At 42.8% G+C, this 27,227-nt stretch overlaps 1 protein-coding gene across 1 annotated transcript; it reads right to left on the bottom strand.

The window, feature by feature from the left end:
• Positions 1-747: 747 nt before the first annotated feature.
• On the bottom strand, positions 748-25,084 carry prdm2b (PR domain containing 2, with ZNF domain b). Its single transcript, XM_068712717.1, has 10 exons — positions 25,072-25,084; positions 20,077-22,257; positions 13,974-14,053; positions 12,185-12,302; positions 10,220-10,323; positions 9,714-9,866; positions 9,045-9,171; positions 6,537-6,641; positions 1,827-6,379; positions 748-1,687 (listed from the first exon to the last, which is right to left on the bottom strand). Exons 1-10 carry the CDS (start codon positions 25,082-25,084, stop codon positions 1,670-1,672), a joined length of 7,452 nt encoding a protein of 2,483 aa, XP_068568818.1. The 3' UTR covers positions 748-1,669.
• Between the last annotated feature and the right edge of the window lie 2,143 nt (positions 25,085-27,227).

Consider the following 27,227-nt stretch of genomic DNA (forward strand, 5'->3'; position numbering starts at 1 on the left):
ATCTTGATTTTGCTGAAAGGCAAACATGAAGATTCCACGTGGAAATTAAATTAGTTTCAAATCATATTGTTCAATTTACTTTCCCATAACATGCTACAAGCGTTAAAGCACGGCCTCTGGTACAACTGGATATGGTCGAGAGTGAGAAAGTGGGATGAGCGCTGGAAAATATGAACTCAAAACAAGAAGCTTTCCATCGGTACAAACTTGACAAATATATATATATATATATATATATATATATATATATATATATATATATATATATATATATATATATATATATATATATATATATCGACGCACAGAAACAAAAGATGACTTTGTCGTTCAGTTAAGTTACTACGGTATGGCTCCCGAAAGAAAATCGACACATGAATCATCTTCGCACACATCCACTTACAACGGACAAGAACTAAAAAAAAAAAAAACACTGCTGCATTCAACTTACTTGAGGATTTGAGTTATTATCATGCATTTTGGCATATAAAAAGGTGGTTCATGTGTCATTTTCCTGTGTCAAATTGCTTAACGGAAACAACAACCAATTCGTTGGCTGTAAAAGCAGTGTTTGAGATTAGATGAATACTTTGCACCAATTTGGTGCAAATGACCAGTGTCTACAAAGTGTCTGAATACATTCCATTATTCACCGTTCAATTAAGCCAAGCTCACCGATCCAGCTAGACATTTTGGCAGTTTTGTTTTAAAGTGCTGTAAGAAACACTGGGCTGAATGAGTGTTACCAAAAAAAAAAAAAAAATGATTTTCAACACGGACATTATTTTTTTTTTTTTTTAGGAGACTACAACATCATTTCTAGCATTTCACAACTCAAATTAATAACTGCCGAACGTCGGATAAAGAAGAATATGAGAAACCGAGTAAAAACACGACGTACTTGAGATGTATCCGAAAGGAATAGCTGTCGGGCCACACATCCAACTAGAACCACACACATACTTACCACACAGATATACAGTGTTCCTGAGGACCAATTGTTGCAGTAAACTTACTGCCATTTTCATTTTTGTTTCCCAAACAAAAATATACCAGTTAGATATATTCTACAATATAATGACTACAGAAATTTAAATCAAAACATACATACTTTTGCAAAATCATGTATAAACTGAAGTAGGTGCCCGTTGGGAGAGACATGGAAATTGGCTTTATCTAGTTTATGCTCTATTCTGCACATGCATTAAGAGACTCTGGAAACATCCAAAAATCTAAACAACCAAATGGGGAAAAAAAATATAGAACGAAAGAATAAACTATTTCCCCCAAACCCCTCGCTGATACATGATTGCCATTTGCAATATATCAGCTTTCCAACATAACGGAGCCCTAATGTTACTGTTTTGGGTCAAGTAATGACTCGTATTGTATATATTAACTCATTGTCATTTACGGTTTCTTATTCCTTTTTTTTTCTATTTTTTTTTTTTGCAAGCTGGCTAAAATCGAGGCTCAGTTCAGTTCATAAGATAGACGGAAGATAAAGAGAGTTCCCTCCTTAAATCCAGCAAAAAGGCAGTTGAGAGACTTAACAATAGTCCCACCACAAAAGGTTGACCTCAGTGCCGTCAGTGCCTTGATTAGTCCGGAGCATTGCCTGAGAGGTGAGAACCGGATACCCAGATGAGCTCAACAGTGTCCGCATGGCTCACTTCATCAGCACTTCCTGTAAACACACAAGACAAACAAAGTTCACCGAACGAAGAACTGTGTAGCGGAGCGGCGATGAGTCGAGACGGACACCGAGCGCCTGGGCTTTAAATTCATTCAAAAACAAGAAACAAAAACACTGTGCGTCGTCTCACCTGAGTCTCTTTTGGCTCTTGAATTGGTGGTTCTTCCGTTTTCACTTCAACAGAAGGCGCGGCGCTGACCATTTGTAAGCTCCTGGTGACCGGACCACCTACTCTCTCCCTCATTCGGAGGGAGAACCGCTCCTCCTTCTTCAGCTGTTGCGGCGGTTGTGGTGGCGATTTGGCCTCGGCTAATCTCTTGGGCGCTGCCTCTTTGCCCACACGCTGCATTCTCATGGCTGGTCGCGGTTGTGCAGTGTCACTGGGAGTGTCGGGGGCCGACGGGGTGGGAGGTAGAGACTGAACTTGGCCCTTCTTGGCTTTCTTGCTTGCAGAAAGTGGTGCTGGGAAGGAGGCGGGCCTCTTTAGTCTGCCCAGCGTCGCAGCGGCTTTTCCTTTGTTTGCCTGGGAGGGCTCAGGGTCTGCTGCTCCGGAGCTGCGAGCTCTGGTCTTTCCGAGGGGTTTGGGCTCCGGCTCCGTCTGCGATATTTCACCGTCCGAGGCTTTCTTTCTAAGCTTTGTGTTTTTATCTGCCGCCTCTTTTTTCACCTCCGCTAGACCCTTTTTGCCCCTTTTAACAACAGGCTTCATGGGACAGCTGACTGCCATGTGTTTACTGAGACTTGCAGGATAAGTGAACTCCCGACTGCAGTGGGGGCAAACGTTAGAGGCCTGCTCTTCTTCCACTTTAACAGTAGCCTTCTTCGCGGTGGTGGCAGCTTTATTTCTCTGCGAAATCGCCTTCTGGACTAACTGGTTTTTCTTCTTACTGAGGGAACTCATTTTTGTTTTACCATTCGTGTCTTGATTAAAGTTAAGTCTTTTTGGCTGACCCATTCTCCGGAAAGGACTCTGGCCCGCAGCGGCTGCCGAGGGCGACGCGACTCCGTTCGGACTCTTCACTATTTGCTTGAGGGGGATGGGGTTTTTCTTGGGAGTGTAGCGCTTCTTATCGCTGGCACTGGCACAGGCCAGAATGTGCTTGTGCAGTTCGGGCATGTTGTCAAAGCTGTTGCCACACTTGGTGCAGCGTATGGCAGTGCTGAAAGTTTGTGGTATGTTGTGGGTGGTAAAGTTGGTAGCCGAGGCCACCGAGCCAGCATGGGAACGGCTGTGATAAGGAAACGGGGGCGGTTTATAACTGGGGTAGTGTTGGTTAATGCCAAGGCGAACATCCGGGGCTTTAGGCTTCCCTCCTTCTGAGGCCATGATCTTTATTGTAGTGTACAGCTCCTCGTTGGGGTCCTCCGCCCCCTCCTCTGTGTGATTCCCGTTAACGTCGGGCTCTTCTTTTGCTACATCGGCGTCACTGTGCGCGGCGGCTTCATCGGTCGCCTCCGGTGCCGGTGCCGGTGCTGGTGTCGAGGGACTGCTTTCCTCTTTGGCTCTGGATGGATCCGTGTAGTTCTGTGGCCTAAGCTTGCCGCTTTCTACCGTGGCGTGTGAACACGTCTCGTTTGGATGCAAATCCTTTTGGTGCTGCTGGAGGTTACAGAGAAACGCAAACTCCTTGGAACAAACGGAGCACACGAAAATCCTGCCCACTCCGTGCAGCGCTGTCCGGTGAGCCAGCAGGGCTGGAGCGTCGCCAAACAGCTGCACACAGAATTCACATTTGAAGGGCCAGTCGGCGGCGTGCTCAGCGATGTGTCCGCTGAGCTCTTTGATGGAGTCGAACGGCTCCTCGCAGACATTACACACGAAGGTCTTGCAGTAGGTCGAGTCGACGTCCTCTGCCTCGGAGGTTTTATCAGACGGTTTGTCGGGAGCAGCAGGCTGAGGTGACGAGTCAACCCCATCCAGAGGGGCGCGATTCGGAACCGGCAGCTCGTCTACGCAGGGCTGAGGCTCTTCTTTTATCTTAATCTGAGGGAAGGATTGTAGAACCAGTGTTGGGGATGGATCATGAGATGCAGGAGGAGATAAGGAGGAAGATGAGGATTCTGGCTGGGGTGAGAGGGCAGCAAGAGTTCCCTCCGTTACCGAGTCGATGTTTTGGTTCATTTTGCCATTTGCCATCGCGACGGAAGACGCAGACGGGGAAACGTCTTCTTCCGCAGCGGCCAGATCGACGACCGGTGTCGGCTCAGGACGGCTTAAAGACGCCGAGCGGTTAACGGGATCTTTAAGTGGAGTGTTCGGGAAGTCCTGTGGCTCAGAGATACGGTCCCCATCCTCGTCTCCTTCACCAAACAAATTGTCCTCAGAGTCCGACGGGGGATTGTGTTCAAGCGACCTTGGAGACATTTTCGGCGAGAGGACGGGAAGAGGTCTTTGGGCAGAGGAGTCTGAAGGCTGAGAAAGAGGAGAGCTAGGCATAGCTGGTGGAGACGGTATCGTGGGTAGTAGAGGGGGCGGCGGGGTCGGGGATGTCACGCTGGAGTTATCGGGGGAAGGGGGGTTCATGGTGACGGGGGTCAAAGAGGGCGGAGAGGGGTGGGCGGACTCCGTCGCAGTGCTTGGAGAGCGAGAATGGAAACAACTCAAATTTGCCACGGCAGAGGGGCCCTCCTCTCCTGGCAAAGGTAGACCTAAATAATCATTCATCAGCACCTTTTCTAGCATGCTCGTGTTCGGCTTTCTCTTTTTTATCAGCGGCTGTGGCGCTGGACCTCCCTTCAGCTCCGGCTCGGCGTCGCTTTTCCGATGGAAGCTCAAGTCAAGAGCCGAATCCCCGAGCGCCTTGTTCGAGCTCTCCCTCCACCTGCTGACGGAGTTCGACAGATCCAAGGGCTGCTGATTACAGGAATTCCCACCGCTGTTGGATGAGGTTTGGCCGTGCATGTTATTGTCAGAAAGGTTCAAGCCGTCTCCATCTTCTTTGTCCAGTAGGCCCCCAGGAGGTGACGCGCGGAGGCTTTCCAGCTTTGGCACCTTCAGGGCGAATGAGCTCGCCCCCTCGGATTTACAGCTCTCCGTTTTACATGCGGGACTGAGTTGTGGAGATGACGGGGGAGAGGACGTTCTTCTTTTGAACCGGCCCGAGGCCCCGGGCAGCTGCGTGACCGACAGCGGCGAGGCCAATCTATGGCTTTCTGTTATCAGGGCAATGGTTGATTTCTGAATGTCTTGTGTCTGAAGGAGCTGTTTGAGCTTAGGCGAGAGATAAACCGTTTTCTCTCGTTGAAATGCTGACGAATCGGCAGCTTGTTGGAACAGCCCACCCACTAACAAGTTAGACGAGGAAGACGTAGAGGACGATGAGGATGACGAAGAGGCTGCGAGAGACGTCGACTCCGTCTCGACTTTAAGGCTGGGAACAAACGGGGGCGTGGATGTTCTTCTCTTTCCTGCTGGCTGGCCGATGTTGGAGATCTGCTTCGCCGCGCTGGATCGACCGTCCACCTTCAGCGCCTGACTGATCTGATTTGGGCTGATGATGACCGTGTCCAGGCCGAACAGAGCCGCGGACCTGGAGTCCACCTCTATCACGTCGCAGCTGCTCACCGAGCTGGTGGACACAATCTTGCCGTCGATGTAGAAGCTCAAATTCTCAGAGATGTTTTTGGATATGTCAACAGCGTAATCGTCCCTGTCTACCTCGTCTTCTGTGTCCGCACTGGGCACGTAGACGGGCGGAGGGCTGGTGCTAGGCGACTCATCCGGCTGCTGCTGCTGCTGCTTCTTTTGCACCGATGCCTCTTGCAGCAGCATGCCTTTCCTGCGAACCCCCTTTGGTAATAAGTGCCGCTCATGTATTCTACGTTGGTGTCGGCGCATGTTTGTGTGTGTGCCAAACGCTTTATTACAGTACTTGCAGGGATGGAGCTCCTTTGACTCCCCGTTTTCATCCAATATAAAAGGACGGTCGGCATAAGGCCCCAACTCCTTTCTCTGCATCTCAGAGTTGTGCAGAGGTACTCCAGTAACCTGGGACCCTATGGCTATATAGTGACTCGTCGGGCTGGTGCAGTCGGGACTCGAAGCATCGGTGTGCATCACAGGACTGATTAGAGTGGCGGTGCCCGCCAGAGAGCCGGGCCTTTTCTTGAGCCCACTCTCGTGCCGTCTCTCGTGCCGCCGCCGCCCCACCTGCGAGCCAAAGGATTTACTGCAGTACCGGCACTTGAACAGTTGCGTTTGCTGGTTAGTGATGGCGTGAATGTGTATGTGACGTTCCAGGCCCTGTCTGGTGGAGAAGTGGCGCTCGCAGTGTTGACAGGGATACGACTCTCCGTGGGGATCGCCCTCCAGGTCACCATCGGGGTCTGGGTCAAGATCAGGATCAGGATCAACCTGCGGTTCTTGCCCCGCAAGTGAGGAAGACTCTGCCTTTCCCTGTGGATCCTTATGGCTTTCTTCACCGCAGGGCGGCAACGGGCCCGGCTGCTTATGTCGCATGGAATCAGCAGCAGGTAGACGCTGAGAAGTTTGCTGCCGTGCTTCACTCGAATCCTCAGCATCCTCCTCCTCTTCTTCCTCTTCCTCCTCCCCATTTCCCCTGCGAGTCATCACTGTTGACATGTCGTCCACGTCGCTACGGTCAGTGCTTCTCATGGGATGGGTTTCCTGGAGTTCCTGTGAGGGCCCTAAGGTTGATGGCCTCTTGTCCTCCTCCTTCAGACCTGTAAACAATGTAGCACGAGTGTCAAGTATTGCTTTTTCCTCAAACTATTTCAGGAATATCTGTAAACAGTCAAAACTATTTTTATTTTTTTTTAAATAGGCTAAGTAACTGACTGAGACATGATCATTAATAAGTGGGTGAAAAATAAGCCTTACCTTCTTCTCCATCCCACATCTCCTTGACAGTAGGTTTGGTTACACTTGCTTTCTTGAATCCACCCAAACCAGCCTGTCTGGCTCTCTCCAGCAGCTTTCTTCTGGCTGCAAGCACACGACACACACACACACACACACACACACACACATCTCTGTATTAGACTTGATCAAAAGCAAACACAGGTTTAAGATGGAGTGTAAAAAACTACAAATATTAGTATATCAAAGACATTTAAAAAATGTTCCCACAAATATTCCATGAGCAGAATTATCTTCAAAGGCTCCCTCAACAAGAATTACATTTTATAAGAACAATTGTTATAACGGGTTAAGAATATGGTAAATGTGCATTTCAGCATTATTATTTCTAAATAATCAAAATGCATGTCTGGCTAAATAGCAGGCTTTGGTTATTTATTGCAAACAAAATGATAGTATCAGGAGGGATGCCAAGACTTTAATGTGACTTAAAAAGAGACCAACAGGTGTAAGATATTATTATTAGACCCGTGAAACCTATATAATAGGAGTTGAACATCTATTTTACTGTTTTCACCTTGTGTGCTCAAATTACTCCACCAAATCATAGTGGAGAAAAAAAAAGCATAAAACAGCCTTGTATTACACTCAAAATGATGGGCTTGCATGCATCAGTAATTTAAATGTCTAACCACTGCCTGACTCAAGAGGCTTCCCCGGGACCTCATCATCATAAAGAGTGTGTCAACAAGGTCACCTGACCTGGACTACAAAGCCTTATTTATACCAGAGAAACACATGCTGCAGGTCAGTCATCTGACCAGCATGGTCACAGGTATTCTGCTACATCTACCGCAGCAACACAACCACACAATCATTGCTATAGTTTAACTAGCATTTGGGGGCCCTAGTCTTTTTTTCCTGTCACAGATGAAGCTAGTAGGGAAGGTAAGCTAACTTCACGTACAGTACAGCGCGGCCAAAAGCCACAAAACTACAGCATAAGGAGATGATGTGCTCAAGGCTATTTCCTAAGAAATGACACAAAACCCACTGTAAAAAGTTAAAATAAAAAAAAACTCAGGACCTTTACATTTTGTTTTCTACCTTATTTCACAGACGTTTCAGGGACACCAGGGATGGGTTTTACCTTCTACTTGTTGCCTGTATATTTAACTGCATTTGCATGAAAAGTCAGTCTCTGAATAACATTTTGCAAACATTTACCTGGCGCTTAATCAACACAGAGCTATTGCATTCTAGTGGCGGCTTGTAATACTTCTGCAGGGTGTCTTTATCATGCATTACAACACAGTTCACAAGGCCCCCTATCCCGCATGCCAATGATTTACGGTGAATGGGTGAAACAAGAAGTGTCAAAAACAGACATGATCAGACAGCAGATTCTGAATGTGTCTTTTTTCTTCTTTCTTTTTTTAACTAACCCTCTTCCTCATGGTCCCTCATTGAACTACCCATAAGATGGAAAGACTATGTCCAAAGTTCATACTGGGAACACATGTAATTGTGACATAAAGCTGCCATGTTGATTGTATTTCTTTTTTCTTTTTTTTTTACAATAAGTTGATATGTTGTACGTTTTCCAGTTTTCATTAATCTGTTAAATACAAAATGTAACGTTCTTAAAAAAAGGTTAACCAAATGACGTTTCTGTGGCGTTATGTTCAGGTGTTGTTTGGATGTCTGAAGTCACGAAATGTTACTGATATCAAACCAAACTATAACACCTACCACAGTGACGCATTACAAAGTTTCACTGCGTTAACCGTCTGCTCGTTATATCGAGATAATACGTTTTTAATAACAATTTACTCCATACAGGTCGCCATCTGTTCCTGTACTGTTTCCGTGCTCTCAGACCGTAGCCGTTTAGCTTCATGCTAGCATGCAACACCCAAGTCTGACAACTCGATGAACCGGTTATTGTGGACCCAAAACCAAATGAACGCCCACTCTAAATACTCTCCATGACATATAATAGCTATATTTTAGGTTGTTATCCAATACCTACGCTCCAAGTAGCCTGCAGTTGGATAAGGCAGCGGGCTAACTAGCCAAGCAGCTAGGCCATCACCAAGTAGAGGCTCGCCGATGGATGGCTTTCATGCTTTAAGAACTCAAGGAAGGTCACATCCTCGACAACGTCAGGACCCAGAGGAGGAGGAAAAGCAGCGAAAAGTTGTCCCGCTGCTCGTGTAACAGCTAACCGTGGGATTAACCGGGACCGAGGTGGCCGATCGGTCGTTATTTTGGAGCTAAATCTGCTCGCAGCGACGAGTTCCAGATCGGGTATGAAAGTGGTAGAAAAGCTCCACACATCGCAACCGTTAACGTTAGCTACCACTAGCCTTCCTTCGGTTGTAGCTAGCTAGCGTTAGCTCCCCTGTTACAACTTCGACCGAGCAGGGAAGAAATTCATTCGTGGCTAAGTTGATGCAGCACACACGTCAGAGATCAAATCCCCCCCGAGTACAAATGGCATCTCGGTTAATGCAAGTAAGGCCTCACCTCGCTTCGCCCTGGGTGAGTTTTTCCTGCTCTGACTGCTGGCTCTTTCTTCCTCCAGTGCAGCTGTTATCTCCGGGTTGTCTTCCACAGTGTACCACACCAGCAGCTCCTCTCCCGGCCCGATAGGCTGCAACAATGAGAGATGAGGTCGGCCACCAATCACAGCTCGGCTTGCTGGGAGGCAAGGGGGATATTTGGGCCACTGTGCATCTTATCTTGTTTTAGGGGGGGGGGGTTGGAATTTGACAGTGTTTTCACCATAGTCTGCAGTGTATTCACCAATAGTGCACATTTCTTTGGATGAATGTTTATTGTGGGATGTAGTTACCATAACTGCATTTAACCACTTTTTTTTAGATTTGCATGAATCTTAAAGGGCGTTAAGCTTCATATATAACAGGTAGTGATTTCAAAACAGATGCATTTATGCTCTATATTACAGTATTATGTCAGTTGTATGCAGTGGTTGTAGAGGTGTAAATTCTAGCCAACCTTTGCAATAACAATTCGGTTAGAAAAGTATTACTTTCACTGTATGTTTATTATTGGTTGTAGTTTGCAGTGGTGTTGAACTGGACAGCATTATATTGAGAGGTGGTTTTAACATTCATATACACACCTTGCCCCTGTTTGTATGACCTACAGGCTGCATGAATGTGTTTGACCTACCCTTAAAACTTTGTAGTAAATGGCTTTGTTGATCTCCAGGGGGAAAAGATTCTGCTCTTCACCGGAGCGTGCCCAGTTCACGTATCGCAGCCAGTTCCCCTTCATGGGGTCTGTGGCGTCAACACACATCCAGCCCCGCGCAGGGAAGTAAACCTATAGGACACACATACAATTAAGTTTTATTATGTAGCGTGAGAAGAACTGGGCAGAAGCACTAAATGGGGTCACCTTTACCTAAATGGGAACTAAAACATAATCAGCAGCATTTGTCATAGCAATATAGCAAAGGTTGTTTTTGTTTTTTTATTTCCTCCAAAACAGCAGTTGTGCCTTTTAGATGTTTGAGTTAATCTATCATACAACTCTTACAGGTGACAACAGATTATGTAGGCTACCGGCATAATCTTGTGAAACTGTAGGAAGTAGTTGGACTTGTTTTAGCTGCAGAGAAAAGCTGCAGGGGAGTATTTTAGGGAACAACGCCACAAGAGCAGCCTGTGACCTACCTCCCACATGTACACGTTACTGGTCACCTGGGACCTTTTTTTCTTCTCTCCAACAAATGGGCCGAACCTCCTGCCTTTAGGGATGAACTGAGTGGCCCAGACACCTGGAAACAGGAATAGGTCAAACATCTTATACCCATTACATTTGAGATTTAGATATTTTAGCATCAATTATGATACAATTTGTATTAGTTTTTGTACGATTTTAAATACATTTAGAGAGTTGTTTCACTTCAACAATGGTGAACCTTGAACTTATCCTTACACTCAAGGAAGTGGATCTACAGGATCGGCATAATGAGGCTGACAGTAACTAGAGGTTATTTAAAACTGAATTTTTTGTTTTTCAAAAATATATCTTTTTGCTTAACCTTATGTACAGAAGCAGTCTGTCTACAGTAGGCGTGGAAGCCCTAACCTGCCAGTTTCAAAGAAGAGGTACTGACATAATGACACAACTAGCATTTAAATTCACTTTTGTTGACATTATTTGATTATCCTCAAATGAGTTAAAAGTTCTTCATTTTCCAACACAGTCTAGGCTCACTGTCATTTGCTGCTGGAAGGCATTTTCAAAGTTGCATATCAACTACATCGTACATCAGTGAAATGCAATGCAGTGAAATGCAAATTCAAATCAACATGTTAATAGAGAGGTCAAGTCCCTCCCCGTCTGGTGTCCCCCATGGGACCTTATTTCGTAAAAAAGAAAAGTCGTCTGGTAGTCAACTGAGAGAGACAAATATTTGGCTATATATTTGGATTGAGCCATGAATTACAGATGTGATGTTTGTCAATTCAAAAGATAATTTTGCAAGTCAAGAAATTCACACTTTGTTGTAGGTTTGCCATAGTACCATATAGTTAGGGCCCGAGCACCGACAACGTCGGGCCGCGAGGTCCCTATTGAAACTGTAGGAATTATTATTATTCTTTTTCTCTCAAATGAATCGCCTTTTTGGGGGCTTTATCATATCCCAAAACTCCCCATATTTGACAAGCATACCAGAACTGTGGGAAAATTTTTATAATTTATGGGTCCCATGCTTAATTTTGGTTGAAACTCGTCTCGAACAACAACAACACAAACATAGCCGAAGTGGCTCTCTAGCTAAGTAATTTAGCTATGTTCCAGGCAAAAGTGTAACATTATCTGACCTGATGCGTTTCTTCCAGCGACTTATTTATCAGCTGGGAAGCAAAAGAACGAGTAAGAACACAGCTTCAGTGAGAGACAAGTCTTTCTAATTACGCATTTATTTTACGACAAAATACAACTTTCTTGATGTGCAAAACTATCTTTTAAATTAGCAAATATGTGTCACAGCACGAATCCAACAGGACAAAAACATTATTTGTCTCTCATTCCTGACTACCGTACATATTTTTTCCAAAATAAGGTTTCATGGTGTGGCACCAGAAGGGGCAGTACTTCTTAAGCCTCCCTATGGTCTTAAAAGTTGTTAAAGGTTCTCCGTACGGAATTCAGAGCATATCTATTGCTCTCAACATGTGAGACAGCTGAGCCAGCGGCTAGCAGCGAACGGTGCTATCAGCGCAAGCAATGGCAACAGTACTGAAAGCTCTAACGGCGTAAACCTGAGGGAACCGGAGGCTGGGCGCTACGCTTCTGCAACGATAATACCGTGGGTCAGGGCGGCGCTATGTCTGAGCACAGTACAAAGCAGCGGCCATGAGCTAACCAGTGGAGCACACCAGTGAAACTCACATGCACTAAAATGCATGAGCTGCTGGCCCAGTTATGTTAACGAAGCACATAGAAACTCAGATCACAATACACACACACACACACACACACAGAGGGAGATTGACTTCACTTTCTGCTCAGGTAGACATTAATCCACTATATCTTTAAACAGCAAACAGGGGGTTCCTGCTATATTAATGCTCTGAATACTGTATATAGAACCTTTAAAGTTGCAGGTATCTAAACAGAATTCTCACCGACGCGGCTTTGATTTATAGCGGACGGTGCAAGACTCAAACAGTCGGGCAAACCTTTCCACACATGACCTGGAATTTCATCTAGAGTTTCCACTGTCCCTCCAATGATAGCCATGATCTGCAATACATGAAATGTTTTGTTATCAAAAACGCATCAAAGCCCTGCAAAAATGTCAAATACAGTTGTGCATGACACGTTGAGCATCAATATACACATTTTATAGATTGCAAGAAGTAGATATTTGTATTCAGGTCGGTTTCCAAAAGACAGTGGGCACCAAGTCTTAATGCAGCGTTATCACATGAGACTACAGTTAAAGGAAATGATTAAAAAGTAGGAGAACATTTGAATGGATGCACTTAAATTGTAGCCTATTCACTACAAAGAATCATGACTACATCTCAGTGAGGGAAACACACCAACTGTCTTTCCGTTGAAAGTGTTTTCTGCACAACACTGAAACATTGAACCAGATTATAACAAAATCTACTGCGACTTATCTCTTATAGTGCTCCCGGCCCACTAAAGTTCATGACAAGAGAAAGCCGAGCCTGTTGGCTTCATGAAGGTTGTGACATAAAGCATAGAAATAGCATATTGAAGACACTTTCCTCTGCCTTTCACAAATAAGAAGTGTAGCCTACAGTACAAATAAATGCCAAGTGTTATTTAGGGCTCCAACTAATAAGTACTTTCATTGTGAATTAGTTTGCAGGTCATTTTAAGATTAAAGATAAATTGTTAGGAAACCCCAAAGATGAGCCCAGAGATAAGATGAGCCCAGCGCCACAAAAGGCTCAATGTGCTAAAATCAGCAGATAGTTATCATTTCTGCCTAAATGCATGTTGTGTAATTTACAGCGAGAGATGTGACGATTCAGATGAAGTGTCTTTACAACAAATGCCAAATGATCCCATGGTTAATTTATTAATTTATGTGATAGATGCAATAGTCAATGTACACCGGAATAAAAAGAAAAAACCTGACATTTGAGAAGGTTATTAAACTACTGAATGTTGCTAAGAAAATGATTGAAATGACTTAACGATTACAGAAAAATCAAACACATTTCTCTTGATAAACTCATCAATTAAATGAACTTTCTTGCCTTAACAGAAATACAGATTTTGCCATTAGACTGCTATGCTTTAATACCTTGCTTTTTTTTCTTTTTTTTTTCTTAAAAAAGCTAACTGACCCATGTGCTGTGGGGTTTGGGCTCACACGTCACACTGAATAATTACTTAAAACAATATTCCACATACCTCAACAGCGGACCTTTTGACCATAACGACTCTTACTTGACTTCATCAAAAGGCAAGAATAAGGCTGACGAAGCTCAGACAATAAACCTCAATTGTTAAAGATTCGTGGAGCTCGAGCTTAAACAGGTCATTCAACATCCTCTTTAAATAAAGGATCAAATGCATGAACTTTTTACCGGGCAGTTCATTTAGGTTCATTTGATTTTTTTTTTTGCTCTCTCACTATAATCCACTGGTGCTGGAATTGTGATCAGACATTTTTTTTTTTTTGTTTAAATCCCCTCCAGTTCAAGCAACAAATGGGAGAGATTTAAACGTGTGCGTGTGTGTGTGTGTGTGTGTGTGTGTGTGTGTGTGTGTGTGTGTGTGTGTGTGTGTGTGTGTGCGTGTGCGTGCGTGTAAGCGGGTTTTAAAGCCGTATGCCTCCATGCATCAAAAAAAAAAAGTTGACAAAGACAAACAAACAAAAAAACACCGGCTATGTAAACCGTGCAGCGCCTGAAGGATGCAGCTTATTGTTACCCTTGTAGGCACACCGTCCAATCTCCTTATTCTACCCGATGCCGGCTGGAGCACGGTGGCTTTTCCTTCCTCAATGTTGCCTGTCGGGGGGTGGAGGGGGGGGATTCAGGCTACTCACACTCGCACTTACCTGCTTCATGTGACGGGGGACTTGTGCTTTTTGTGCTCTACCTGCTTTCAATCTGCTGAAAATGGCGGATTGAGTCGAAAGCCTCCTCTGTAACTCGGATGGTGGTGTGTTGTATTTGGGGAGAGGCAGCCTGTCAGACCCTCACACTCTCACAGCGATGGAGCAGTGATGTCTTTTTGAGTGCGCGCGCGCGTGTGCGTGCGTGTGTGTGTGTGTGTGTGTAGACGACGAGGCTCCCTGGTGTCCTCTCCTGCAGGCAGTGGCTCCAGTCCTGTCCACAATGCAGCCTCACATGAAACCATGCTAATTAAGTACCATGCTTAGATTCGTCTGTGAGCATAATGGGCCTGTAGGCTGGTGCCATCTGTGCATGCATGAATAGCTAAAGAGAACTCAATACAAGCAGGCTTAAAGGTGCTACTTAGTAACTTTTTTTTTAATATATTAAATGTTTCACCCATTACGAGTTGTTTATTTAATAATACTCTAATTATAAAACGCCAACAGATTACTAAAAGTGAGTAATTTACAAGTTCAAAACAAATGAGTGGAAAGTCTGACAAACGCTGCATAAGCACAGTTTTGGTTTAACTGAATTAAATTCAATTAACTGCTTATTTCACCTGGATAGTTTAACTAGTATCTTACTAAGTACTGCTTTCAGGGGAGTCCTACACATATTAGAAACAAACAAGACAATTAAAACGCATCAAACTGTCCGTTAATCAAAGTGTCCAGATTCCAGTTTATGGATTCAGTCCCTGAAATACTAAAAGCAAAGATGACCCGCACAATTTTAAAAGCAAATCATTTTAGGATATGACTCACAGTGTCAACAGTGCAACACGCAGCATGCAGTTATTTTCACGTCAGTTGCAATGATGCCAAAGTTTCAAGGTTCATTTTTTAAAATACTGTATTCACTCAGTATTCAGTTTATTAGGTACACCTAGCTAAAACTGATGTAGTCTAATACGAACGTCCGGCAGTAGATCCTCCCTTCTTGAAGGTTCTAATGTTCAGTTTTTGATCAAACTGTTCTAGTGTTGATTGCACGGCATGGTTTCTTTTGTAGAATGTAGTTCGTGGTGCTGTTATACTGCATTGCATTATACAGAGAGGTGTTTGTTATTTAGCCTACCCTCCTTTATGTATGTGATGGACACAATATGTCAGCAGAATGCAGTTGTTTTAGCTTGGTGTACTTAATTAACTGGCAAGTCAGTGGAAAGTCATTTTGGAGCAAAAGTCTTCAAATGGACATGAAAATCAGCAACAAATGTGCAATTTTTCAGCATTTTGGGAACAAGGCCTTAAATCTTCTATCACAGTGAACAAAATATACATCACACTATCAATATATATTGTGTTACAGTAGTCTACATTTTCTATGAGGACCTGTTGATTGGTAAAACAACCAGACATGAATGGCCGTTTTTTTGGTTATTTACCAGAGATGTTAAAGGGATGCTGTAGCTGCAGGTAAGAAACAGTAAAAGTAGGAACTTCTTTGATAGAGACAAATTCCAAATCTGCTCACAGTATATATTAGTACATATTGTCCAACATAGCCTCAATAGGGGAACAACTAGAAAACATTGTAATTGCTTTCATGAGATGGACAATAACAACGGCTCAGACCAAACAAAAGTCCTCCTCTGTGCGACGTGTTGTCCTCTGTTCTCTGCAGTGTGCAGGTGTTGATACCTGAATTAGCTTCAGCAGGATTGGGTTCCTGTGTGGATCATTTGTTATTTCAGTTCTTACGTGTCACATTGGCTCTCAAAGGCCATGCTAGGTAACCGTGACTGTCATCACCACGTCTGTGGCCACTAGAGGCTGCTGTGCTACCATACACAGGTTGTGTCCTCATCAGGTTGAAGTCTGCGCTGGGAGGTTCGAGCGCTAGCTAGAACAGGACCGATACACTAGTAATGTATCTGTCAGATGTTGTAACAAACGTGAGCGAATGTGTGCTCTACGGGTTTGATTGTTCCTCTTTCTGTGGCAAAATGAAAACCTTCTCTGCATGGCGAACCCGGAGCAATCGTGCCTCTGCATCTATTTTAGTTCTTTCTTACATAAACCTTACAGGAGCCAAATGTAACACAATTCCTTCTGTTCATAAATATGAAAGGATCTGTGTTACATCTTCTTAAGGCGTGACCTCATGCCACATTAGAACACACAGTTCTTACTCTGAAAGTCTGGCAATCGGCACACCGGAGGGTACTCGGTGTTCTTATGTCAATCGCATCACTTGTTTTGAGTTTCCATTTGTATTCATTTCAAAATGTATCTGTTCTTTGCAAATCATACTGTGGAGCTTTCATGCACTTCAACTGCTTCTTCAGAGTCTGTTACCTCAGCGCTTAAAGCATCTCTAAACCAGATGTGCTGATTCATGACCGGCTTTTCACAAGCTTTCACCCCTTACTGCTCAAGTGGTGCCACATTCCTCTACCCTTGCTCCACCCTGATGACCTTCCCATGTCTACCAGGCTGACAGCTGCCCCAGGTCCTCCTGCCTTTTATGACTCCTCGTCTCCCCATATGAGGGTGTCCATCAACTACTAGTGTTCTTGAACAAATCATGACGGATTCTTAAAGGATACAGTACTTTAAAAATGATCTGGTCATCAATTCAGCTTTCTTCAATGTAAGTAAATCTCCAATCCTCATTTTGTGCAAAGTTATTCTCAAAACTTCATCTGAATCCAATATGATGCTTCAGCTGTCTGAGTTAGACAGACCAAAGTTACAGTCTTTTTTTTAATAAACCTCCCAAGATATCCACCTAATTTGTCTAACTCAGACTGCTGAAGCAACTTTGGAATATAGTTTTGCACAAAATGAGGGTTGTAGGTTTTGTGCCCCAACACTTCCTTTGAAAGCACATCCCTCTCTGTGTTTCCTCTAAGCTGCAGTAAAAGCAATAACAAAAAGAGGGAGCGAACAAAATGACTAACTTTGGAAACAAATATCCACTTGATTTGTCAGGCTCGAGTGGCACAGGCCTCATATGAGCTTCACATAAACCTTCAATACATTTTAATACATACAAACAAATAAAATAAACTGAAAAGGTCTTCAATTATTTAGAACTACTAGGAGATATAACCATTACTGTAAAAAAAAACAAAAAAAAAACTGACTGAATGAATGTGGACACACTTGATCTCTTCTATCAGTTTATGGACACCGATTATTACAGGTACATCACATTTCACATGAATATTAAAAACATGAAAACATAAATTATGTTTATGGGTGCTAAAAACAACAACTAAAAACTAATCGGGCATTCATGACAAAAATATTAAATTCATATTTTCACAGTGAATGATGCATCCAAAGTCAATCTTTCTTATGCACATCCGAAATAGAATGGATGTTAAATATAAAATGCACTTCTTATATAAAGTTCTACTTGCTAATACTTTTGATATTTGTAATTGTGTGTGTGATGATTGCTTTGTTTGACTGCAGTAATGTCGTATGTAATTTGTTCTCACTTATACTTTCTAAATAAATAAGCTTCTACAGTATGTAGAGGCCGTAGTAACAACTATAAATTCATAAAAGTTTCAAACATTATTCTGTTCGAGTCTTTACTCCCAAATTTTGTAAATCTCTATTTATTTCATATAGACTCTTTAAACAAAACAAAAAAAGTGCAAAGATTACAATATGTTTACTATATGCGGGTGCAGTTTTCACACAGAACACAGTTTAAAGCTTTCACTTGGTACACCGTGTCCCCCTCACCATCCTAAAAATATTTACTGTATGCAGGCCGAGCCGTGGACATGTAGCTGGTGCTGCAGCATGCCAAAGCGTGATTGATAGGAGGGCTCTCCGTCTCATGCTGCATGACAGAACAGGAAAAGTGATAGGCCTACTTGGCTCTGAAACAGCATGGACGAGGCGTGTGCTTTTTCATACACGCGTTCACGCAACTGTACTGTATGTATGAGCCGTGAGGCCAATGGAAATGTACATACTGGATGCAAAGAACATTTTGTGATTAAAGGCTGGACAATGTTTCATTGAGCAATCCCAAGAAAGAAAACACGTACTATATCCACAATGACCTTTTCCTTAATGACACGCGATCAAAAAAATCTCCACAAGTAAAGTTACAAGTGCATCAAAGTTTTCATCATTCATGAATTTTCAAAATCAAAACATGATCACTCAGACATTCATGAATGCTGACACATGTTATCTCCATCTCAAGTAGATAATCATCTACTTATAACAGTCATTCAACAGTTTACACCAACTCAAGACACAGTTTTATGATCGGAGGTGGAAAATACGTACTTATACTTCACTTGAGTACTTCTATTCAACTTAGTCGCCAGAAAAAATGTTGACATTGTACGCTTCAAAACACGGGACACGTTAAATGTAGACGTTTCTAAAAAAAAAAAAAAGAAGAAAAAAAGGTTTCTCAAATACGTATCATAGTAACATAACAACGTATCGTAACAACCATAACTAGCGGAAATAAAGAACAACCACTCTTGGCGGACTTTCTTGCGCAACGTTTCTTAACAAGCGTACGGTTAATGTTTTCTTTTGGACACAAACAGCGGTCTCCTGGGTGAAAGTCCTGTGTTTGTTTAACCCATTCACCACCCCTCCCAGCTGCCCTTAGTGGGCATTCTCCCTGGTTATACTTTTTTATTACACCACGTAACGTTCAACAACGGTCACTCGATATATTACGATCTTTGTTCTGCTCATCGCTCGTTGTACTACGTCACTTGCTCTGACCGATCGCACAAACGTCGACATTCAACGTAGACGTGGTTTGGCAGAAACGTACGCTGTCAACATTTTTACCTGCTTATTGGGCTGTTCTATCATGCTGCAAATTCTTAAGGATAGTGCTGAATGTTTAATCCACTGCATTTATTTCACACCTGTATGCATTTGCATAGATTAAAGGTAACCTGTGGAGCTTTCGACCACTATTAGCGCTATGGAGCAGTGTTTTTATATTTGGGTCCCCGGTTTGTTTGTATTGTGTTTGTGCACAAGGACAATGTGTATTACATGTAAACATGTAAACAACGCAGGATTTAAAATATCAATAAATATCTCAACAACGTATTTTGGTGAGACAAACTGAATGTTAATAAAACTCCACAGGATGCCTTTAATCTACCTAAAAGTCAATAAAGCACGTAATATTAATTCACCCTCAACCAACAGGAAAATGCTGTCGATTGAATACTGATGATACTTCCATATTTCTACTAAAGTAAAATATGAAAAGGATATTTACTAGTAGAGTACACACATCAAGATATTAATACCTCCTCCACCACTGGTTTCCATTATTATAGTGGCTTTCTGGCTTTCCAAACCTTGGATCCTTCAGTGGACTTTTCATAAGGTCCAATGCAGAAAAACTTGTTCTTCTCGGTACTTCAGTTCATCCACAAGTCTTCAAACAGCTATTTCATTTGTTGATTAAATCTGTACTCCAGTGTCCTAAAACGGGAGAAATAATTCTAAGTGTGAGTTTATATATACAGTTTATTTTAAGCCATTTAATCATTAATTATGGATTCAAATAAATTTAACTTTGTCACAATTGTTGTACTCACTTGCATTCAGCGCAGTTTGTTGTATACAGTATTCCCGACAAACCCGATGATGATGAAGGACATCAGTGTGAAGAAAGCTGCACCGAGCACCGCCCCTCTTTTCACCAGAGCTGGAAGACCAGAACCGCCATTAGTGAAAACAACTTTCTCACAGTGAGCTTTCAAGCAAACATGAACATGTCCTCACTAGTTGTACCCCGGGGGATTAGTTAAGGCTTTTTCACACGTTAAATTTCACTAAAATTGGTAATAATTACATCCTGGAATTTTTTTTTAACAAAAAGACACATTTACATCATAGTGAAGTATTGATTAAAACAGTTTTACATATAGCTCAGTATTGGATTCTTACCAACAGGTTCTTCTTCCATCAATATGGCTGCAGCTTTAAAATGTCTGCTGTTTGTCTTCTTGCTGATGCCATAACCACCTGCCAGAGGAGCAGGAACAATTCTTGCCTCAGAGACAGCGAGGGCAGAAGGAGCTTTGACAGCTTCAATCGGCGATTCAGTCAAGATCTCGGTTGCAGCATGAGCCTCGGTTGCAGCTTCTGGGACTTCCACTCCTGGATCCATTGCTGTTTCTATGGTGTCATTCTCAGATGGGGTCACAGTGACAGGTGTGAGTAGTATATCTGCATCGCTGTCACCTGCTGTGGCCTCTTCCAGGACAGTTTCTTGCGTATCAACTTCTTCTTCTGTGTTGTCCTCTGGAGCATCCTCTTCAGTATTTTCCAGGGGGATGATGAGGACTGGGTCTTCTGGAGCTGGTTCTTCGCTGGCAGGTTCCACAAGAACAATGACAGCAGGTTCTTCCAACGCTGGTGCTGTTTCCTCTGCAGCCGGTTCCACTTGACCTTCCTCTTCTGTGGTGATAGCAACAGATTCCTCTTCTTTTGGTGCACCAGGGAGAGGCTCTTCAATCATAGCAGGGTCCTCTTCTGGGACTATTGGGACAGGCACGCCTGCAGCTTCTTCTTCTGCATATTCTTCTGTAGCTCCATCTTCTGGTGCTTCTGGGGAAACTTTGGAGATTGATTCATCTATAACTTGTTCTCTCAGCTCCGGCTCCTCTTCATCTCGATCCAAAGGGACAACGACAACCGGATCTTCTGGGGCCGACTCTTGTGATGCTGTTTGTTCTGCAGCTGGTTCAACTTGACCTTCCCTTTCGGTCTCAGGCTCTACAGGAAAGAGGGCAACAGATTCCTCTTCTCCTAACAAACTGGGAAGAGCATTTTCATCCAGGACTACTGGGGCAGCTGCTTCTTCTTTGTTTGCATGCTCATCTAGGGCTTCCTCCTCCTTTGTTTCTGAAGAAACGATCAAGACTGTTTCCTCTTGTTCTGGCTCCTGTTCTGCAGGTTCCACAGGAGCGAAAACAGCGGGTTCCTCTGGGGCTTCCTCCTCTTGTGTTTCTGAGGAAATGATCAGGACTGTTTCCTCTTGTTCTGGCTCCAGTTCTGCAGGTTCCACAGGAACGAAAACAGCGGGTTCCTCTGGGGCTTCCTCCTCTTGTGTTTCTGAGGAAATTATCAAGACCGTTTCCTCTTGTTCTGGCTCCTGTTCTGCAGGTTCCACAGGAACAAAAACAGCGGGTTCCTCTGGAGCTGACTCCTCTTGTGTTTCTGAAGAAATGATCGAGACTGTTTCCTCTTGTTCCTCAAGATTCGGCTCCTGTTCAGCAGGTTCCACAGGAACGAAAACAGCGGGTTCCTCTGGGGCTTCCTCCTCTTGTGTTTCTGAGGAAATTATCAAGACTGTTTCCTCTTGTTCCTCATGATTCGGCTCCTGTTCTGCAGGTTCCACAGGAACAAAAACAGCGGGTTCCTCTGGGGCTGACTCCTCTGCAGCAGGTTCCCATTGACCTGCCTCTTCTGTCTCAAGTTCTGCAGGAACTAGGAGAACAGATTCCTCTTCTTCTGGCATTTTAGGAAGCGCAGCAGGTTCTACTTCAGTTTTGTCATCAGGGACTGTAAGTAAAGGTTCTTCTGAAACTTCATCTTCTGAAGCCCCCACAGGAATGATAGGGATTGGTACTGCTGGAACTGGATCCTCTGGGGATTCATTTTCCACAGCAACAGCAGTTTCTTCTGTTGCATTGTCCTCTGGAATGACCACAATCAGTGATTCTGGAGCTCCATCCTCCACAGAATGCTGTTCACTCTTAACAGCAACAGCCGGGACAATGTCGTCTGTAGCTTCATCTGGAGATGACTCTGCAAAGGCAGCTTCTTCAGAGACAGTTTCATCCTCTGAAGATTCTTGGGGATCTCCAGCCAAAGGCTCACCAACATCATCAGAGTCATCAGAGACCTGATCTTCACTGGAAATTGGTTCAGGTTCTTTTGCAATAATCAAAATGTCTTCTTCAGCAGGTGGTTCCTCAGGAGCTGGAGCTGCTTCACCTGCAACAGCTGGAGGGAGTTTCTCATGAACTGGTTCTTTTTTCTCTATCAAGTGACTGTGGTCTTCAGGTACTACTGGTGCAGGTTCCTCTGGTCCTGGTCGAGGCGCCTGAACAACTTTGGCAGCTGCAATAGAGATTAGAGCTTCAGAAAGAGCTCAAGCTGGTTCTCCAGTGGTTTAACAGTACAGCCATTTGGTATGTTCTAGTAGGACAACAAAGGAACCCTCATTTACCTAAAATATATTTGAATAAATATCTTTTACATTTGATTAAGTTATTTCTATTGTCACATTTTTCTATTCTTTTATCATTCCTATAAATATTCAGTAATATGAACTAAAGTTACCCTTAAAGCTTACTTTTGTTTTGCTAAAATGGCTCAAACATGACAATCCACTGAGCTCAATCTTATACAGTTTGGACACTCGTATTCTGAAAAGGTCTGAGGTTAAGCAAAAGTGTAGTGGTGTTCCATAAAGTAAACCTCCCAGCACACTATAGCTCTGAACGATGGCCGATTATGTTACAATTAATCTGCAGTGACCCGATACAAACGGGCTGTGTGGGGATCCAAATTTAGTTCAAATGTCTCACAGGGGAACATGCTAACAGTAGCAAGTGAGTCATTGAACAGGCAATGAAAGTATTTCAAGAAGTTTGGTTGTTAATCACATCTATGAATGCAGTCGGGCACAGGAGTTTTATACTTGATTTATGAGGGGGACTAAGGTAGTCTTAGTCCCCCTCATTTATTTTCTAAACTGAATGCGTGTTTTGTTTTTTCTTCTGATTTTCTGTCTTAGATTCTGTTGACTCATAGTCTACCTTTTTCATAATACCAAATATGGGTTTACCTTTTTAAACAACATATTTACATACTTCCGTAACATATTTCTGAATTAAGTTAGCACATTCAGTGTATTCTGACATTCATTTAAATGAGCAAATATTTCATGAACTAACTCCAGCAATCTGTTGAATAATTGTAATAATTACAACTGATAAAATATATGAATACGAATTCAGTAGCCGTGCAATACTTTCTCACATCATTGATCTAGAACCTTTTAATCTCGAATAATCGTGATCATGCCAAAAGAGCTGAGAGGAAATGCAAGGCTTACGTATCGGTGCTGACGAGCATAGCTGTACATTTAGGACCAGGGTCAGCAGTACCAGAGAGGAAGCTTTGAACATGATGTCCGTCCTGTCAGAGTCTATTCAATAGAGTCAAACCAATTCCAATAACTCCAACATAGCAGTCAGACCGGTGCCCCCACTTGTGAGGGAATATCCCAGAGGGGGGAAGCATGTAAAGTGTCAGTGTGGACGCATGTTGTGAGGTGACACACCATATGGAAATACTGGGAGGGTAAAATAAGAAACGTACTGTGAGATATGATCACATGGACTTCTTCAACAAGACTCCACCAGCTGTTCCTTATCCTGGATGAAAGGCCCGACTGTTTGAATACTTGAACATACCTAAAAACGTTGCCTATGAAAACAAGTATATGAATATATACATTGTACTCTATCGACTTTCCAAATACTACATAAAAGGTGCATATTGCAGTTGCTTAATTAAGAGTATTTACAGTTGTATGCATGTTTATAAAGCTAATCGTTTGGGCACAACCCTTATGTTAGAACCTCGGCAGTGATCTTTCATTGACTGATCTATGTGTTACTGTGTTATTTTGAGTTTTTTTTTTAAAAGAAGTTATTCAGAGGAGTTGCTGTTACGGCGACAGATATTTACATGAAACGAAAGACAAGCCACCTCCATGCTCTGGTGTTGGACAACCACCACATACGCCGAGACCGAAACATCCTCCTGCTACGTAATATTGATGGAAGTCTTCAGGAACAAAGCTCAAACAGCACATTATTCCACAGTGAAGTTACCATATTTTATTTCTTTAAGTGCCATTCATGCATATTGGGGAAGGGGGCGGGGTGGGCGGTGGTATCGACAATTCTAATAACACTTGAGAGTTATTTTACAGCACTAAACGAATACAAAGAGTAGCTGTGTCACCTCATTGGACAACAAAAGTAATAAACCGTGCAATAAACAAAAAGGACAAATAGGAGAAATAAAATACAAGAAATGACAAAGACAAAATCAAACAAAACAAGAAAAATAAAACACAAACCAAATATATATTATCAACACTGAAACACTGAATGTAGAACCATAGTACAGGTAAAAGGTAGTGTCACACAAAAAGCAAACGCATTTTCATCACATATATACAATATAGATATATACATACTGTCACCCTCTGATTGGACAATAACAAAATACTCTATTCTTTTTGCTCCTGTCTTTTGTGAATAAGACCCACCCCCAGCCTTGATACCCCACCCCCGAGAGGAAAAAAGGGATGATTGAAAAGACATATATGTACAAGCACAACAACACACCAGCACTGAATAAAATAGGCCCCAATCAGCAGTACTTGTTGGCAGTTCTCTCCCATATCGTAACAAGGCTTTTTTTTATTATTTTTTTTTTATTCATCTTTTCATCTTTTTTTCCCCCCAATGATAGTAATCTCTCTGGCAGGTACATGTCCAACGGTATTTAAAAACTTAAATTGTCTTTTGAAAAAGAACTCACACAAGCACACACACACACACACACACACACACACGCACACACAGACTAAAAAATTGTGATTGTGATCCAGTCATTGTCTTCACCTTTTTTCCCTTTTATTTGCTGAAAATCTTTTTGTTCTCCCAATGGGCTGCTGTGCTCAAATAGTAGCTTGTGTGTTCACGAGCTTCACCTGGAAGAACTGAAACACACTTCACTTTCACACCAACCAAGGACTCACAGGACCATCTCTACTATCAGAGTCCTAATGAAAGCCCACTGAAAAGCGTTTGCACTGCTGCCTTCAGCTGCAGTCCTTTGGCCCACGCTCACCTAAAAGAGTCATGATTTGTGTCACTTAACGGACTAAGAATTCGGTCTGAACACTAATTATAGGATTTATGGCAGTTGAACAAACACTTTTAAAAGTCATAATTGAAATCCTCCACATGCAGCGGACGTTTTGACATACAAAAGACAGACAAAACGGAGCAGAAAGAAGCGGGTGTGGACAGGTATGATTGGCAGGAAAATATAAAAAAAAAAACGAATGGCAGTATAATCGATTGAAAGAAGAGAACTTGACTTCATCTGCACAGTGCAGCTGTGGACGGTTTAACAGAAGCACTGCGGTATAAAACTGGGCAAGTTGTAGGTTTCAAAGAGCCATGTGAGACTTGAATGGGCCTTTTCTAATAACGAAAAAGACTTTATATAACATTAAAAAAAAGAGTCCACGATTGTCATACAAATATGAAATCAAAACTACGGTGACCACTGGAGTCCATGGTTGCTAAACTATCCTAAAAAGGGTAGTTTGACATCTAGTGAAACACACCTCGGAGGCAGAAGATCGATACCACTCTCATGTCTGTAGGGTGAATGTGGAGCTACAGACAGAACACGTTTAGCTTAGCACAAAGACGGGCAACAGGAGGAAACAGATCCAGCACCAATAAAGCTAATTCATTAACACGTTATGTCTTAAGTGAGCGACTCCACCTGGCCAAGACAGAGTCACATAACCTCAACACTAAGGTTTTTGTACGGATACAAATATAATAAAAGGTGCTTGCAGGCAGATTTTGTCACCTTTTGATTGAGGCATGCAAGCCGTTTCCCCCACGTCTCGGCTTTATGCCAACGGTCACCTCGCTGTAGCTCCACATCCACACACAGGAGAGGAATCAATCTTCTCATCTAACTCTTGGCATGGAAGCGAATGAGAGCATTTCCCAAAATGTTGAACGATTCCTTTAAACAAGGACGCAGTGTGACCGATGCAAAGCACCATACACAGTTTAGCAGTATTGAAGAGGGGAGAAATAAATCCTGTTCACTGTTATGGAGCGATTGACTAAATGAAATGAGTGAGCGACCAGCTTTTGAGATCGAGGAGGTGCAAAGGGCTTCTTTTTTTTCTTTTTCTCTCCCAACATAGTGTCTCTGAAGTTCAGCACCTGTCTGACTGAGGAGCCACTCGTTACAGGTTTCCAGAACCGCCGATCTCCCCGTTCTGTGCTTCGGAAACAAACAAAACAAAAAAAGGTCTGAAATCTAGTCTTTGATCACCGTGTGCATCTGCTTTTGTGCTCATAGATAGCATAGAGATGAATGCAGCAATCAATCAGAGCCCTACGATTACAATAAAACCAAAACACACGCTCCATTTGTTCAAAACACACACACACACACACACACACACACACACACACACACACACACACACACACACAATCACACATTGTATGAGTCACATTTCTCATTCTGTTATGATTGTATAATAGCAAAATCTGAAGCTATCCAACTATCACAACAAAACATTGGGCAGTTAAAAAAAAGAAAAGAAAAAAAAAAAGGATCATATCTCTAATTTAAAAGTCAGAAGTGACAATAAACACCGAGTGTAGCATCGAAAAAAAACTCACTTTGATGTACAACAGGCGGAAAAAAGGCATAAATTCGGGTGTAACTAGTGTTACAGATCAAAGACTTGTACAGTAAAACTGGTGCTTTGTTTTCCCTTTTCAAATGGAAACATCTGATGCATAGCCTATTGATCATTAACCAAAGTATTGGGACATTAACAAGCTTAAACAGCCTTCTATTGGTTTTTTTAATTTTAATACTATTTAACATGATAATATAATTATGTGAGTCTACGAGCATTGTTTCAAGTCAGTGAGGTTGAAACCATAAATTGCCTACAGGCTCTTAATGTTTGACTTTAGTATTAATCATTATAACATGGTTCAAATTGCTCAGGAACGATGAGTTTGGCACGCTGGGAGATCTGAGCTTTCTTACCATGAAAAGCACTCTGACGTCTGGAACATCTGTCCGACTGGAACAAAAGTCAGCCTCAAAGCACCTCTGAAGCTCACTGATGAACACATCGCGTCTAAAGGAAGTCAACCGGCCAAGAGCACAGAGCTCCTGTTTAACACAAGTCTAAGGTGATGATCAGCGGCTTTAGAGGGTTACCTTCA

This window comes from Cebidichthys violaceus, unplaced genomic scaffold (genome assembly GCF_023349555.1).
Source record: "Cebidichthys violaceus isolate CVI_PGR_0920_01 unplaced genomic scaffold, fCebVio1.0.p SCAF_17, whole genome shotgun sequence".
NCBI classification, from domain to species: Eukaryota; Metazoa; Chordata; class Actinopteri; order Perciformes; family Stichaeidae; genus Cebidichthys; species Cebidichthys violaceus.

What these genes read in the sequence shown, in the direction of transcription:
- prdm2b (XM_068712717.1), bottom strand. An exon ending in TGGACGGTGTGCCTACAAGG is followed by an intron (nt 12,303 to 13,973) that starts GTAACAATAAGC and finishes CATGTATTGCAG; the next exon opens with ATCATGGCTATCATTGGAGG. An exon ending in GTAACGTGTACATGTGGGAG is followed by an intron (nt 9,867 to 10,219) that starts GTAGGTCACAGG and finishes TGTGTCCTATAG; the next exon opens with GTTTACTTCCCTGCGCGGGG.